We start from the raw sequence: 12,942 nt of genomic DNA on the forward strand, positions 1-12,942 counted from the left end.
ACTCTTTTTAGGGGAAGTAGTATCCCTGTGAAACACACATGAGATAAGTGAAACAAAATGTGAAGTTTTCTTTGAATTCAATTAATTACTTTGAATTCAGTAACAGAAAATTAATGACAACAGGCTAGGATGAAATCTTGGAAAATACAAGGTGTAAAACACAGGTCATCCAACCCACATTAATTAGGAAAATCTTTGTAAACATTTTAAGTAAATATGAGCATTTCTACAAATGTTTATTGCTGACTAGTGGCTGGTTCTTTTATTTATATCCTCAACCAATTAAAAAAACAGAACAACTTAAATGATGTGTGGCCCTAGGTCCTCACCCTGAGCATATTGATATGATAGATTCCCACCTTTAGCACTGCAGCTACTTTCATGGTGTCACCTGCACAAAGACTGTGGTGCTTCAAATAAGAAAATACAGTTTGAGAGAGAATAATTTTGCTGTGACTGTGTTAGCATATAAAATTATTTGAACAAAACCACTGAGTTCATAGAAATATAGTTGCATGTTCCAATAATTTAAAAAACGAAGACCGTTTATTTCAGGTGGAAACAGCTTTTTCTCAAGGAATCTCTCTTCTTAAGTGTCCTTTAAAACACATTCTAAATTCAGAGGAGAAAATCTGCAGCAGAAATTTTACAGAGTTACTTAGGCTTAGCTACACATACACATGCACAGAAGAAACAGGAAGGGAAAGAAAAGACAACTGCTTCCGTCAGAAAAACAAGCACTTTTTCCCCCTGGTGTCATGTCTTTGGATATGTACTGCCTTGGAGAACTGTATAAATCATTTTTATACATGGAACTGTCTTAGAAAACTAGAGATTTTAGTACAAAGAAATCACTTTGTTGAAAGAATGCCCATGTGAGTACTCTATATACACAAGAGAAACTTACAAAGATCCCCTGTTTTACAGTTACTGATGTATATTAGCATAGTGGGCTTACAACTTCTCCAGGCCTGAGTTACACTTAGTATTACAAATAATATTATAACAATGCTGAAAATACTGATACAAAACAGCTTTAAGATGATATTTCCAAAAAATATCCTTCCTTTTAAAATTGAACTGTTTAATCCAAGTTTTCTTTTTGAATGTTTCAGCTTTAAAAAAGGTTTTTTAAGAAAATACTAGCATTTAAAACATCTCTTAAAATGTCTATTAAATGACAGATTTTCTTAAATAGATTATTTTTTTTTTTACAAAGTATAAGTCAAAAGTCTATCTTCCAGGAAAGTAAAACTATAAACTCTAAAAGTCCAAATCAAAAACATTATTTGTGATACATAGTTCTTCCATATCCTGGGAAAAAATCCTTGATTATTTTACCGTGCTAATTTATTTACAGACTTCAAATACTCTAGTAACACACACCAACTTTCAGGACAAATGAAGCTGAATTCCACAATTAATAATCATAATTTTTCTATCATTTCATAAACACCGTTCAGCCCAAAATGCCTATCCGAATGAAATATTATAACATGTAAAGTATAGTGGGAATTTTAGATTGCAGTGTCATTAAGCCAAGCAAATTGCAGTGTGCATTATTCTCTTTTGGCAGAATTACAAATACACAAAGAAAGAAAACATTTGGCAAACATTTGTCTTAGATGCACATGTGTTCTCCTTTGGAAAACCAAAATTATAAGTTCAGTGTATCCACTAAACTCTTTCTTCTTATCAATTCTAATCAGTTTGAAAAGTGGTCAGAGTTTAATAGTTAAAGCCAGGAAGGGGATATATAATGCCTTTTCCCCAAAGCACAGAGCTCAAATACACTTTTGCTTTAGGAGATGCATTTCAGCATAGCTTTAATTTTAGCAGGTTAGTCAGATGCCATGCTAAATTGGCTATCCCAGTTTCCCTTTATGCATTTCATGAATTCTGTCTGTCAGAGTGCAAGGGAGTCAGATCATGCAGTAGGTATGACAATTTCAATTTACATAAACTGTGCCTACTATGGACACAGTAATTAGCTTTTATCTTTGTGTAAGAAAACTGCTGCCCTGATTCCTACTGGTCATTTAAAAATTATTTATTAATTTATTTATATAGCTGCATATAGCTCTATTAATTAAACATAAAGAAATTATTTATCTCGTGCATTTGCATATAAAACATTACACCTTGTTTGTTAAAGAGACATATTTGCCATCAAGTGAGTTCAGTATTCCTGTCAGAGATTTATTTCTAAGATCAAATCACCAAAGTTCCCACATATTTCACTTTTTCCTGTAAATCTAGATGACTGAATATACAAAACAGTGTAAGCTGGGCTACCAAGAAACTGACTTTCCATTCCTCAATTCATCATGTGGTCATTGATATGGGTTAATGTATATGAAGCAAAACTGGACACAGATAAAAAAATCAAGTGAAAAATACACTAATACAAGGAAGGTGAAGTAAAATAATTTTCTTAGAGTGTTCCTTTCTTCACATTGTAAAAAAAACTAAGGTGATAGAACCAAGACAATGACTCAAAAAGTGTAGCATGTCATGCTTTCTGCATCATTTGACAAAATTTAGCCAACATTCCCACCTCAGTGTCTTATGTCATAGTACTTCAACATCAATAGCAAAAACTAAGAGCAAATTTTTTCAAAGATCAGAGCTGTCATCCTCTATTTGGCTAGCAATTACTCAGTCTGAAATCCTTTGTGAACTAGTATGAACTAAACATTTAGAGGATACAAGAAATACTATTTTCCCCCATAATCGTATGGCAAGATAAGCTTGACTGTATGTAATAGAGAGAAAAACGCATCTCTGGGTTACACGCAAACAAGCTTCATTCTTAAATAAATACACTACCGAATATAAGACTTTAAAATCCCTCTTTTTCTCTTTCTATTAACTATGTAATTTAAAATTTCTTACAATTCCTTTATCTATTTATTCCTCACATCTATTTTCACAGTAACACCATTAAGTGAACAGAGTGCTATTTGATATTACCTTCTGAAACTTCAATGCATATCAGTGACTGATGAAGATAAAAGATAAATTTTATGGCCTGTATAAAACAGCGAGATGGTCTCATTTATTTTACATATAGATAATAAAGTCTCCAAAGCTATTAAACCTAATTCAATTCACATGCTTGAACCCTCATTCTAAAAAAAAAAGTAAAATTCTTTGTTTAAAACTAAAACTAAAAAGTAATAAGAAATACATGAAAATATGAACATGAGCTATGCACGAGAAACACTAACCATCTTATCCTACCCAGAGACAGGAATAGGGTGATTTCATTACCCGTCCTGCTGACCCAGAGTCTGCAGCTCAGTTGTGTGTAAATTGTGATGGAGGAAAACATTCTTCCTGCTGTACATGTGTAAAGAGATTGGCCCTCTTGGCGGCTGTCCAAACCTTCCTGTAAAGGTTGAATGCTGCCGGGCCGCAGCAGCTTGGTCCTTTGGTTTCTCTGAGAACGTGGCGAGCCCTTCCGTCTTAGCTGTTGGCTTCATAGAGTTCTGCCCTACAGTGGCCCGTAAATTCTGGGTGACTTCTGACGTGAGGGTTTCATAAGTTCCTCTTGAGTGTTTGATAACTTCGACTAGTTCTTTGTCCTTCAAAAGACTGCTTAGACATAAACTGGGGAGTTGGCAGGCTTTGCTTTTGTAGGGGCTTGTCTGGTCTGCTGCTGGGGATCTAAAATGGTCCTCGGTGGGAGTATGCATTATTTTTCTGTCCCTTGTGCTGAGATTTTGGCTCACAATTCGATTTCGATATGTAGCCTGTGGTAAAGACATGGAAAAAGAAAAGATGCCTTCAAAAAAGTATGTTCACAGCATACACACAGAATACAGAATGGTGTTTTCACATTTGCTTCCAAAACCCTAAGTTTTCAACCAGACTTTGAAAAACACCAATAGAATTCTCTTCTCTTTCCAATTGGATTAAATTTCCCAGCACAGTCCTACTATAAATAGTGGTCAAATGAAAGATTTAACCACTATTATCTTGACTCTAAGAATCATTTATTAAAATACTTGTTTAAACAGCAGTTTTAAGTTGGCAACAATACTGAGAGGAAGGTATAGAGATTTTTCATATACCCTTTGCCCTCAACACATTTGTAACTTTCCTTATTAGCCACATAATGGTGTTACTTTTTACCAAGGGTGAACCTACATCATAATCACCCAAAGTTCACAGCTTACCTTAAGGTCCACTCTTGGGAGTACTACATTCTATGAGTTTGGACATATTTATAATGACATATAACCATTATTATATTATCACAGAGAGTATTTTCCCCACCTGAAATATCCCCTGTGCTCTGCCTACTCATCTCTCCCCTCCTCCCCACACCACCGGCAACCACGGTCTTCATAGTTTCGCTTTTTCAGAATATTATGTACTTGGAATCATACAGTACATAGTCTTTTCAGATTGACTTTGTTCACTTAATAATATGCATCTACGGTTTCTTGATGTCATTTAACAGCTTGATAGCTCATTTCTCTTCAGAGTTGAACAAAAAGGCATTTTGAAATTTGTTTACGTAATTTCCTAAATTTAAATTATGCAGTTTTCTCAGAGAATACATGTTATTTTAATAAGTAATGAATATCCATATATGAAGCTTTGCATCTTTCACTGGATTTAATATGCTATATTTATATGAGTGTGTGCTCAGAGTTTTAGAGTTATTGATATAATAATTTGTATCAGCAGAGTGATAACATAAAAATTTAAGAAACTAAAGAAAGGTCACTCCAGTGACCTACAGAGAACACTTAAATCTCAGCATGTGTTTCATTTAGACTTTAGGATGCATTTTATTAATCAAAATCGGGTCCATGAGTATATAGCCATCTTCTTTCTCACAAGAAGTTTCTACTGTAATGATAGGAGTAAGACATAGCTTATCAAATCATGTGGTAGGGGAAGCAAAGATTACAAGCTGGCACCAAAATTCCTCTTGAAGAAAGCACTGTCTTGGTTTAGAAAAATATACTGAGCTAGAAACTCACTAGCTGGATTACTGCTCTGGTGGCAAAAATGAAAGATTTATTGTTGCTAAAAGAAGGTGGGCAAAGTGGAGAAGGAGTTGAGAGAGGAAAACAGGGCACAAGGCGATAGGCTAGTACAAAAGATGCTGAAGGGCCCGTGAAAATCTCTGTGTACTTGACCTCTAAATGGCATAGTTTTTCAGTACCCGACTTTTCATTGTTCCCTAGGAAGCCATTTCTCCAAGCCTGATCTCTACTTTGAGCCCTAATTTACTTATTGAGACATCATCACTTTGACTAATTAACATTCCTAGTCTCTCACACACACACACACTTGATCGTGACTCTGCACCTTATTCTTAACCCAAAATTCTCCTTCTCAATAATGGTACCATTATCAGGCCAATACCTATAAATCACCTTTGCTTTCTGTTTTTCCTCATATATCCTGTAATTCAAGTCCTTGCTGATACACCACAAAGAGGCAACCTCAGCTCATCTGCTTCTCCTATATCCAGTCTAAGCCTCCTGACCCAATTCTCTGGTACATATTAAGCATTTAATAAATATTCACTGAAAAATTTTCTCTGCTTGCTATGATATGTTTATAGAGGATATATTATATGACAAGCATTTTTCTCCTTCCCTTACATATATATTCTTCACAAGAGTCTTTTGAGGTAGTTTCTGTTAGTTCCATTATACAGACTAGAAAACTGAAGCACAGTGAGTTAATATTCTACAGATAGTGTTGGATTACAGTCTGCTTGATTAAACACCAATTCATTCTCTCTCCCAGTATTCCCATGAGAATATTTCTAAAATGTCTCACATTTTTCTAAAATAAATTTCATGCAGAACCATACTGTAACTTAAATTGGTGCTTCTACATTATCATTACTGAGATGAACCTCCAAATTTTTTTGTAAAACTGAGGTCTATTAGGGGATCTTAACAGATGTCCTTACTCAGGGATTTCAGATTGAGACATTTTGCTAATCATATCTTAAAAATTTTTTTTAATGTTAGCAGTTTTTGATTTGTGCTAACTTAGATCCTCTCCATTACTTCTAATTTGCCATTTTAACTCTTCCATTGATTTGCAGTAAACATAGGCTGGTTATCTGGTTGTTTGAAGGAAGCATTGTATGACTTACAGAAGATGTTTTGGAACTTTTCTTGGGAGTAAGAATATAAAATATTTTGATTCATTTTTCAGAAAATTTTTTGGCTTTTTCTTGGCTCTTTTCCATAATGTAGGTATTTCAACATAGAAATGTGAGATTTTATTTTCTCTTCATCTTTGTGACTTGACTTCTATAAGATGCTTACTTAACCATAGAATCAGTTACTGACAGTTCTTCAAACACTGTGCTTATTATCACGTCCAAATGTTAGAAAAACCATGGGAGTAAAATACTGAGGAAAAAAAGTTTGAGAAAAAAAGAGACAATGTTAAATTCATTATAAGAATATTCCAATTTATATATATTCAGCTGATGTGAAGAACTGACTCATTGGAAAAGACCCTGATGCTGGGAAAGATTAAAGGCAGGAGGAGAAGGGGATGACAGAGGATGAGATGGTTGGATGGCATCACTAACTCAATGGACATGAGTTTGATTAACTTCCGGGAGTTGGTGATGGACAGGGAGGCCTGGCGTGCTGCAGTCGACGGGGTCACAAAGAGTTGGACACAACTGAGCAACTGAACTGACTGATTGACTGCCTATGAAAGTTGAGGAGAGGAGTGGAAACTTCTTTTCCCTTACTTTAACATTACATTTGAGGAAATGTTCATCATTTTCTTTATGTGGTCATTTTAACCCTCCTGGGATATTACACTAAATTTAATATGCAGTTTTAATAAGATGTACTGAAAGGGATCAAATAAGTCAATCCCACAGGCAGCTTCAGTGTTCCTTCTCTGGTATAAATTCTGATACCTACAAGGTACATGAGAATCTACCATAAAAAGAAACAAAATGAATGATCTTCCAATTTCTTAAAAAGCATATTTAAATCACCCATTCCTTTTTTTTTTTTTAAACCATAATTTGCTTTTGACACCTTAGACTTTTTTTTTTTTCTTTTTAGTTCTTGAGATGTTCATCATTAAGTCCAGGGCTCATGATGTACATAGGAGATTGCACAGCTCAGGGGCTAATGGCACGAATTTGTGGTCAGACATAGAAGTGTTCCTTTGCTGATCTGATAAATATTTACTGACTTCTACTGAGAGCAAGGTTCTACATTACATAATGGAAAATGGTACTGTTCATAAGAGAATCAGCTCCTCCATTTAGGCAGCTTCTAATGGGAAAGTCAACCAGAATCAGTTTCTAGCTAAGTGACCATGGCAAGTCACTTATCTTTCCCAAATCTCCAGGTACCTCATCTGTGAAAGAAAGATTTATCTTCATACCTGTATCTGTGTACAGAATTATTGTTAAGATTCAATGAACTACCTTGTATAAAATACCTAATATCACATCTGAAGAATACTTATCTTGATGAGAGCAACAAAAATAAGTAGAGTCCCTGTTGGGTAATGAAGAAAGCAGGGTCTGCAGAGGCAGAAGTTAAACTCTATGCAATTAATCTATCTCGGGTAATCACAGAGGAAGATCTGAAGCTAGGATGACTCCTCAGAGTTGTCTCCAATTTAAGCAAGTGGTTGTCAACCTTATACTCTTGTATCAACAAGTTATTGGACGTTGGTAATCTCTGGCAAGGGGGTGTAGCCACGAATGAATAGGCTATTTTTTTTTTGAAAGGAACTTACTTCAATGCTAACTTTTTTACCAACTGAGAAAATGAAGGGTTTAGTTGTGAAAGTATGTGTGTGTTTGTCATGGGATAATTTGGCATAATGGAAAGAACCCTGAACTTTCAGTGAAAGACTGTAATCTTGTGTATGTTGCTATCGAACTGTGTGAACTTTGATGAACAAATTAATTTTTCTGGGCACTGTTTCTGAGCCTATTGAAAGAGATGACAAAAATGGAAGACAAAGATTAGATATTGAAGAAAACTCTAAAGTTTATTCAATTTTATCCCAGTTCTAAAAGCCTACATTTAAATATATAGTTTATTCTATATAGACAAACACAGGAAAGATCCCCTTAATTCCAAATGTGTTTTGGCACACACACACACACACACACACACACACACAAACACTTGGCTGCAGTGATTCAGAGGGATCATGCTGCCCAGAGGGAACTTGCAGTGCATATACCTAGCCACATCTTTTGCAAAAGCAGAATTAAATTTCTACAATCTAATATAATTATGTTAAGTTTTAGACAATTTAGTTCTCAAACAGTTATTTTATTACCTTTCCTTAGAGTTGATAATAGAAGATGAATGGATGGCAAATTTAGTGATTAATAAGTCAATATTGAAGTTATATTAAAATCTGTTCTTTATGTCCCTATATTTTTTTTCCTCTCATTTCATCAGTAGAGCATATAATCTGCATTTCACTGAATTCATGGTGACTGATTTTAAAACACATGATTTTACATACCACTAAGAAAGAAAAATCTTATGATGCTAATTAAGAACAAACAAAAACCACTCTCCTTCTTTATTAATGGTGTGATCCATTCATCAGTCACACCAGCCTCTCATTCCAATTTCTTTTGTCCACTTTCCTTTCTTAGGTTTGATAGATGGTCCTTTTGCATTTGTCTCAATGATACAATTTCATTTATGTGTGAGTATATTCTTTCTTTTGATAAAGCATTTGGTTTTTAATTTAGAGAGAATATGGAATTGAAGGCAACAGTATTACATTTTTTCACTAACAGTTACATACAAAATAATATTTGCTATAAAATCAAATCATAGTAAAAACTTTTTGAAAATATTATTATTGGTAACTTAATACATGTAGTGCAAACACTGAATATAACTGCATCGAAGAAAGGACAATATGAAGGTATGATAAAAACCCACATGTACTCCACTGAAACATTGTTGAAAGCATTAACTGTAAGATTTATCCTGATTTTAGGGGGTTTTATTACATTTAAACATTGTCTGATATCTGATACAAAATGGACATACAGTAATTATGCCAATGTGCATAGACAAATTTTCACTGAGACAGGATGTCACAATGATAGAATTAACAAGGAGGGGAGTCATGTTTCAATCAGCACTTAATTTTTTTATTGTTTTCTGAATTTTTTTTCATGTGTGTGACCTATACCGGTAATTGCCAAAATGTTATCAGGCAATGACTTCCTAATTTATCACATAGATTAAAACTTAGCACATGACTGATTATCTTATTTGATTTTAAGATATATTTTTCTGCACATGTTCTCTACTTAACCCAAAAGATTGTTTTACAACTAGAATTGTTCCTGAGCAAAAATAAATACTTGAAATAATTCCTAATAACTAGCTAGAAAGAAGTTATTAATTACAAAAATTGCTAATATTAAATAGTATTTTAACAAATCATAAAGGTTATTGAAAATAACATAATTTGAATGTAAATAACATATGTATATGAAAGTATGTTAAAGTGAGCCAAAATTATCACTGCTCAGAGTTCTTGTAGCAAGAGTTAACTCTTGGGTAACTGATACTGAGAACTTGCCTCCTGAATAAGGTTTATGGTTTCCTACTAATGAGCTTCTCAATCAAGGAAGTAAAACATACAATGAAGAATACTGTATGTTTTACATTCAAGAATAGACACTTTGATGCCTACTTACTTCTACACCCAAGCCAACTAAAATAAAAGTTTCATAAGGTCAGGGACATTGCTTGCCTTGTTTAATGCTGAATCCACCACTCCCAATAGTCCCTGGCATTTACCAGTAACTCCCTGATAATTATATAGTCCAGAGAAGAATTGACAATCATAAATTTTATCAGTAAGGAAAAACACATCTAATATGAAATTTTCTTTCTCTTGAAATTTTTCTCTAGTAGATGAGCTGATTACTTTGATCTTTATGAATTGATATATTACCTGAATCATAAACTACCAAGCATTGGTAGTATATATTTTGCCTCCTTTCTTGAAAGTAGTGGGAAATGTCAACTTTTCAGGGATGTTTTTGTAGCTTCACCTCCCCTTTAGTTGTACTTTCCCCAATAAAAAGCAAGGCATATATGTTACTACAAAATATACCTGGAAATAACAAACCTTTCATAGCCACAAAAGCAACATGACATCATATCTAAAGCACTAGATATCAAAGCAACTGGAAAAAAATCTCTTGCAGTACATTTTTTCAATACTGTAGAAAATGAATTACAAAGGAGTTATTGCACAGCAGCACTTCTTAATCTCTCTCTTCTCCATGTGTCAACATGACACATAGAGACATTTCCTTAGCCAAAACCTGGGTTATGGAAATACTCCCAATAAAATCTCTTTAACTCAATGTCTTTATCTTCCATTTATGCAAACATTTTGGATTCAGAAATAAAAAGAGAATTTTCAGAATCTAGTTTAATTTATAAAAAGAATAAACTTTGATGCTTGAGTAGTGGTAGCAATATAGATACAACAGATGACTGAGACCCCATTTGACACAGGTCTTGTAACCTGCAGATTAATTGAACAGGTCACTTCATTAGTGCAGAAAATAAATGACGAAGGCATGAGTTGAGGCAGCAGAATAAGTGACAGAACAGTCTACAGTAATTTATTCTCTTAATTACTAAAATATAGCAATACATAAATCTACAGGCAGAATAACATAAACTTTTAATACAGTGATATCAAGAAGCCATCTCTATGTACTGTAAAATATGATTACATATATGAAGAGTGCTTTGAATAAAGACATGTACAATATTATTGCTCATTGAGTAAAATATCAAAATCTGTAAATAAGTGTTAAAATGTAATAATCTCCATTTTCATTACTGTAAATATACAGTAATGAAAAAAAATTTGCTTGTAAATCCCTTTTTACCCAAAGTGTGAGCAAATTTGCTTCTAAAATACAAACTGGAATACTTCAACACCTTTAATGGTGTATATTGAGTTTCCTCATTGTGTCTTCAATCTAAACTTGATCTTCACTATGATTTTCTTTCTATTTATTAATGCCTGGAGACAGACAAAGAGACCTCTGTCACATCCTTTCTTTGGTAATATTTATAAGTTCTCTTAAAGGATAAATCAACATTGTGACATTTTAGAGAAGAATTAAAAGGAAGTATTTTGCACATTGGATAAGAAAATGGCAAACCACTCCAGTATCCTTGCCTGGAAAATTCCATGGACAAAGGAGCCTGCTGGGCTGCAGTCCTTGGGGTCACAAAGAATCAGGCACAACTGAGTAACTAACACTTAACACATTCTGTATATAGACCCCTTCCCATTGATGTGTGCACCTTAAAGGAAACTCTCTTGTCTGGCTTTCAGAGGATGGGTTCTATAGTGTTCCAAACAAATGCTGTACCACTATCTATGAACTCTACTCTTTAAGGAGACGAAAATCTTTCTTGGTAGAACTCCATCATGCTAGTTTCTAATTTAGTTTTAATGAAGTCCACAGTTGACTTAACCCTGAGCCTATTAGAGAACTGAGTTGTATATAGTCAATTAAAATGAAGCCAAGGAAAAGACAATTGTAGGATTCACATTCTTGAGAAAGCATTATTTGCCTTTATGAAATTCTAAGCAAGCCTTGAATCTTGGACAAGACAGAACAAAATTAATGTACAACAACAAAAATGCAGTAAGGCAGTGATGAATGTTTTTAAGACCTAGTTGTCTATTGATGCCTGATAGTGAAAAGATCTAAGGTGGGAAAGAATTCTTAAATATACTAAACTTGAGAGAGCAGATAATTAGATTTAGAAAAATGATTAGACAGCAGATAAATCATTTTACCTCAGATCTTATTTATAATAATAGCTAAGATTGAGTGACCATTTGCAATGTGCCAAGTTATGTGCTATGTTTCATGTATTAATAACTTTCTATTATTTTATTATACCCATTTAATGACAAAGAAACTGAAACGCTTACGCGTCAATCCTACCAGGATTCCAGGATTTAGTGGGTAGCATAATGTGAATTAGAACTCAAGCTCTAGGCCATGGGTTTCTCAGCCTCAGCACTATTTACATTGGGGTTATGTATTTTTCTGCTGTGGGGGACTGCCCAGTGAATTACAGGCTGCTTGCCACCATCCTTTGCCTCCGCTTGTAGGTGCCAGGTGCATCTGCACCCAGTTATGGCAAACAGAAATGGCTCCAGACAGTGCCAAATGTCTCCTGAAAGGTATAACTGTCCCCAGCTGAGAATTACTGGCCTGAGCAATAATGCTTCTCTAAATCAGGCAAATAAAAGTGACCAATTCAGTATCTCTGAAAATAAAAGTCATATGCATATACTACTATCCTTTAAAAAAAAATCATTTACAGCCACTAGGAGAGTGAAATTAAGCTTTTGTAATTTTTATTTCACAAACACATATAATACTTATTATACACTAGACAGTCTTCTGGGCCTTTACAATTCTCAATTAAAAAAATATTAACTCATTTATTAACCCAATACAATGTACTAATAAACACTGGAAACATGTATAAATATAAATCTTGCTCAACAATAACAATAAAAAACAGCATGATGCATAAAATCCAAAGGTTTTGTCTTAAAAAATAACTTTCTCCACATGGAGGAATGCTAATGGAATGTCATGAACTACTTAAAAAGCAAATTTTGATTTTTCACTACATAATATATTAGCATGGGGTAAATCGGTAGACCTGAAATGTGTCTCTTTGTCAATAACAACCACTTAAATGTCAGTATAAACTCAAGCCATATTTATTAAAAACAACTGTCCTTTTCCTGTCATCACTGAGGAATAGGATTTTGAAAGCAGTTATAAATACAGGACATTTCTCTGCAGAAGTGTTGGCTTGCTGCATCTGTTTTTACCCTCAGATGTGGAATCTGTTTTTGGTGATAAAG

At 34.0% G+C, this 12,942-nt stretch overlaps 1 protein-coding gene across 3 annotated transcripts in view; it reads right to left on the reverse strand.

Annotated features, from left to right (window-relative positions):
• Positions 1 to 524: 524 nt before the first annotated feature.
• CCSER1 (coiled-coil serine rich protein 1) overlaps positions 525 to 12,942 on the reverse strand; it is a 1,492,403-nt gene continuing 1,479,985 nt past the window's right edge. For 2 of the 3 annotated variants that reach the window (XM_027544062.1, XM_027544063.1), the window contains exon 11: positions 525 to 3,755. In XM_027544062.1, coding sequence (XP_027399863.1) covers positions 3,270 to 3,755 — 486 coding nt within the window. In that variant the 3' untranslated portion in view covers positions 525 to 3,269. The remainder of the gene's footprint in view (positions 3,756 to 12,942) is intronic. The other variant, XM_027544064.1, reaches the window with a different exon arrangement.

Source organism: Bos indicus x Bos taurus, chromosome 6, assembly GCF_003369695.1.
Source record: "Bos indicus x Bos taurus breed Angus x Brahman F1 hybrid chromosome 6, Bos_hybrid_MaternalHap_v2.0, whole genome shotgun sequence".
Classification (NCBI taxonomy): Eukaryota; Metazoa; Chordata; class Mammalia; order Artiodactyla; family Bovidae; genus Bos; species Bos indicus x Bos taurus.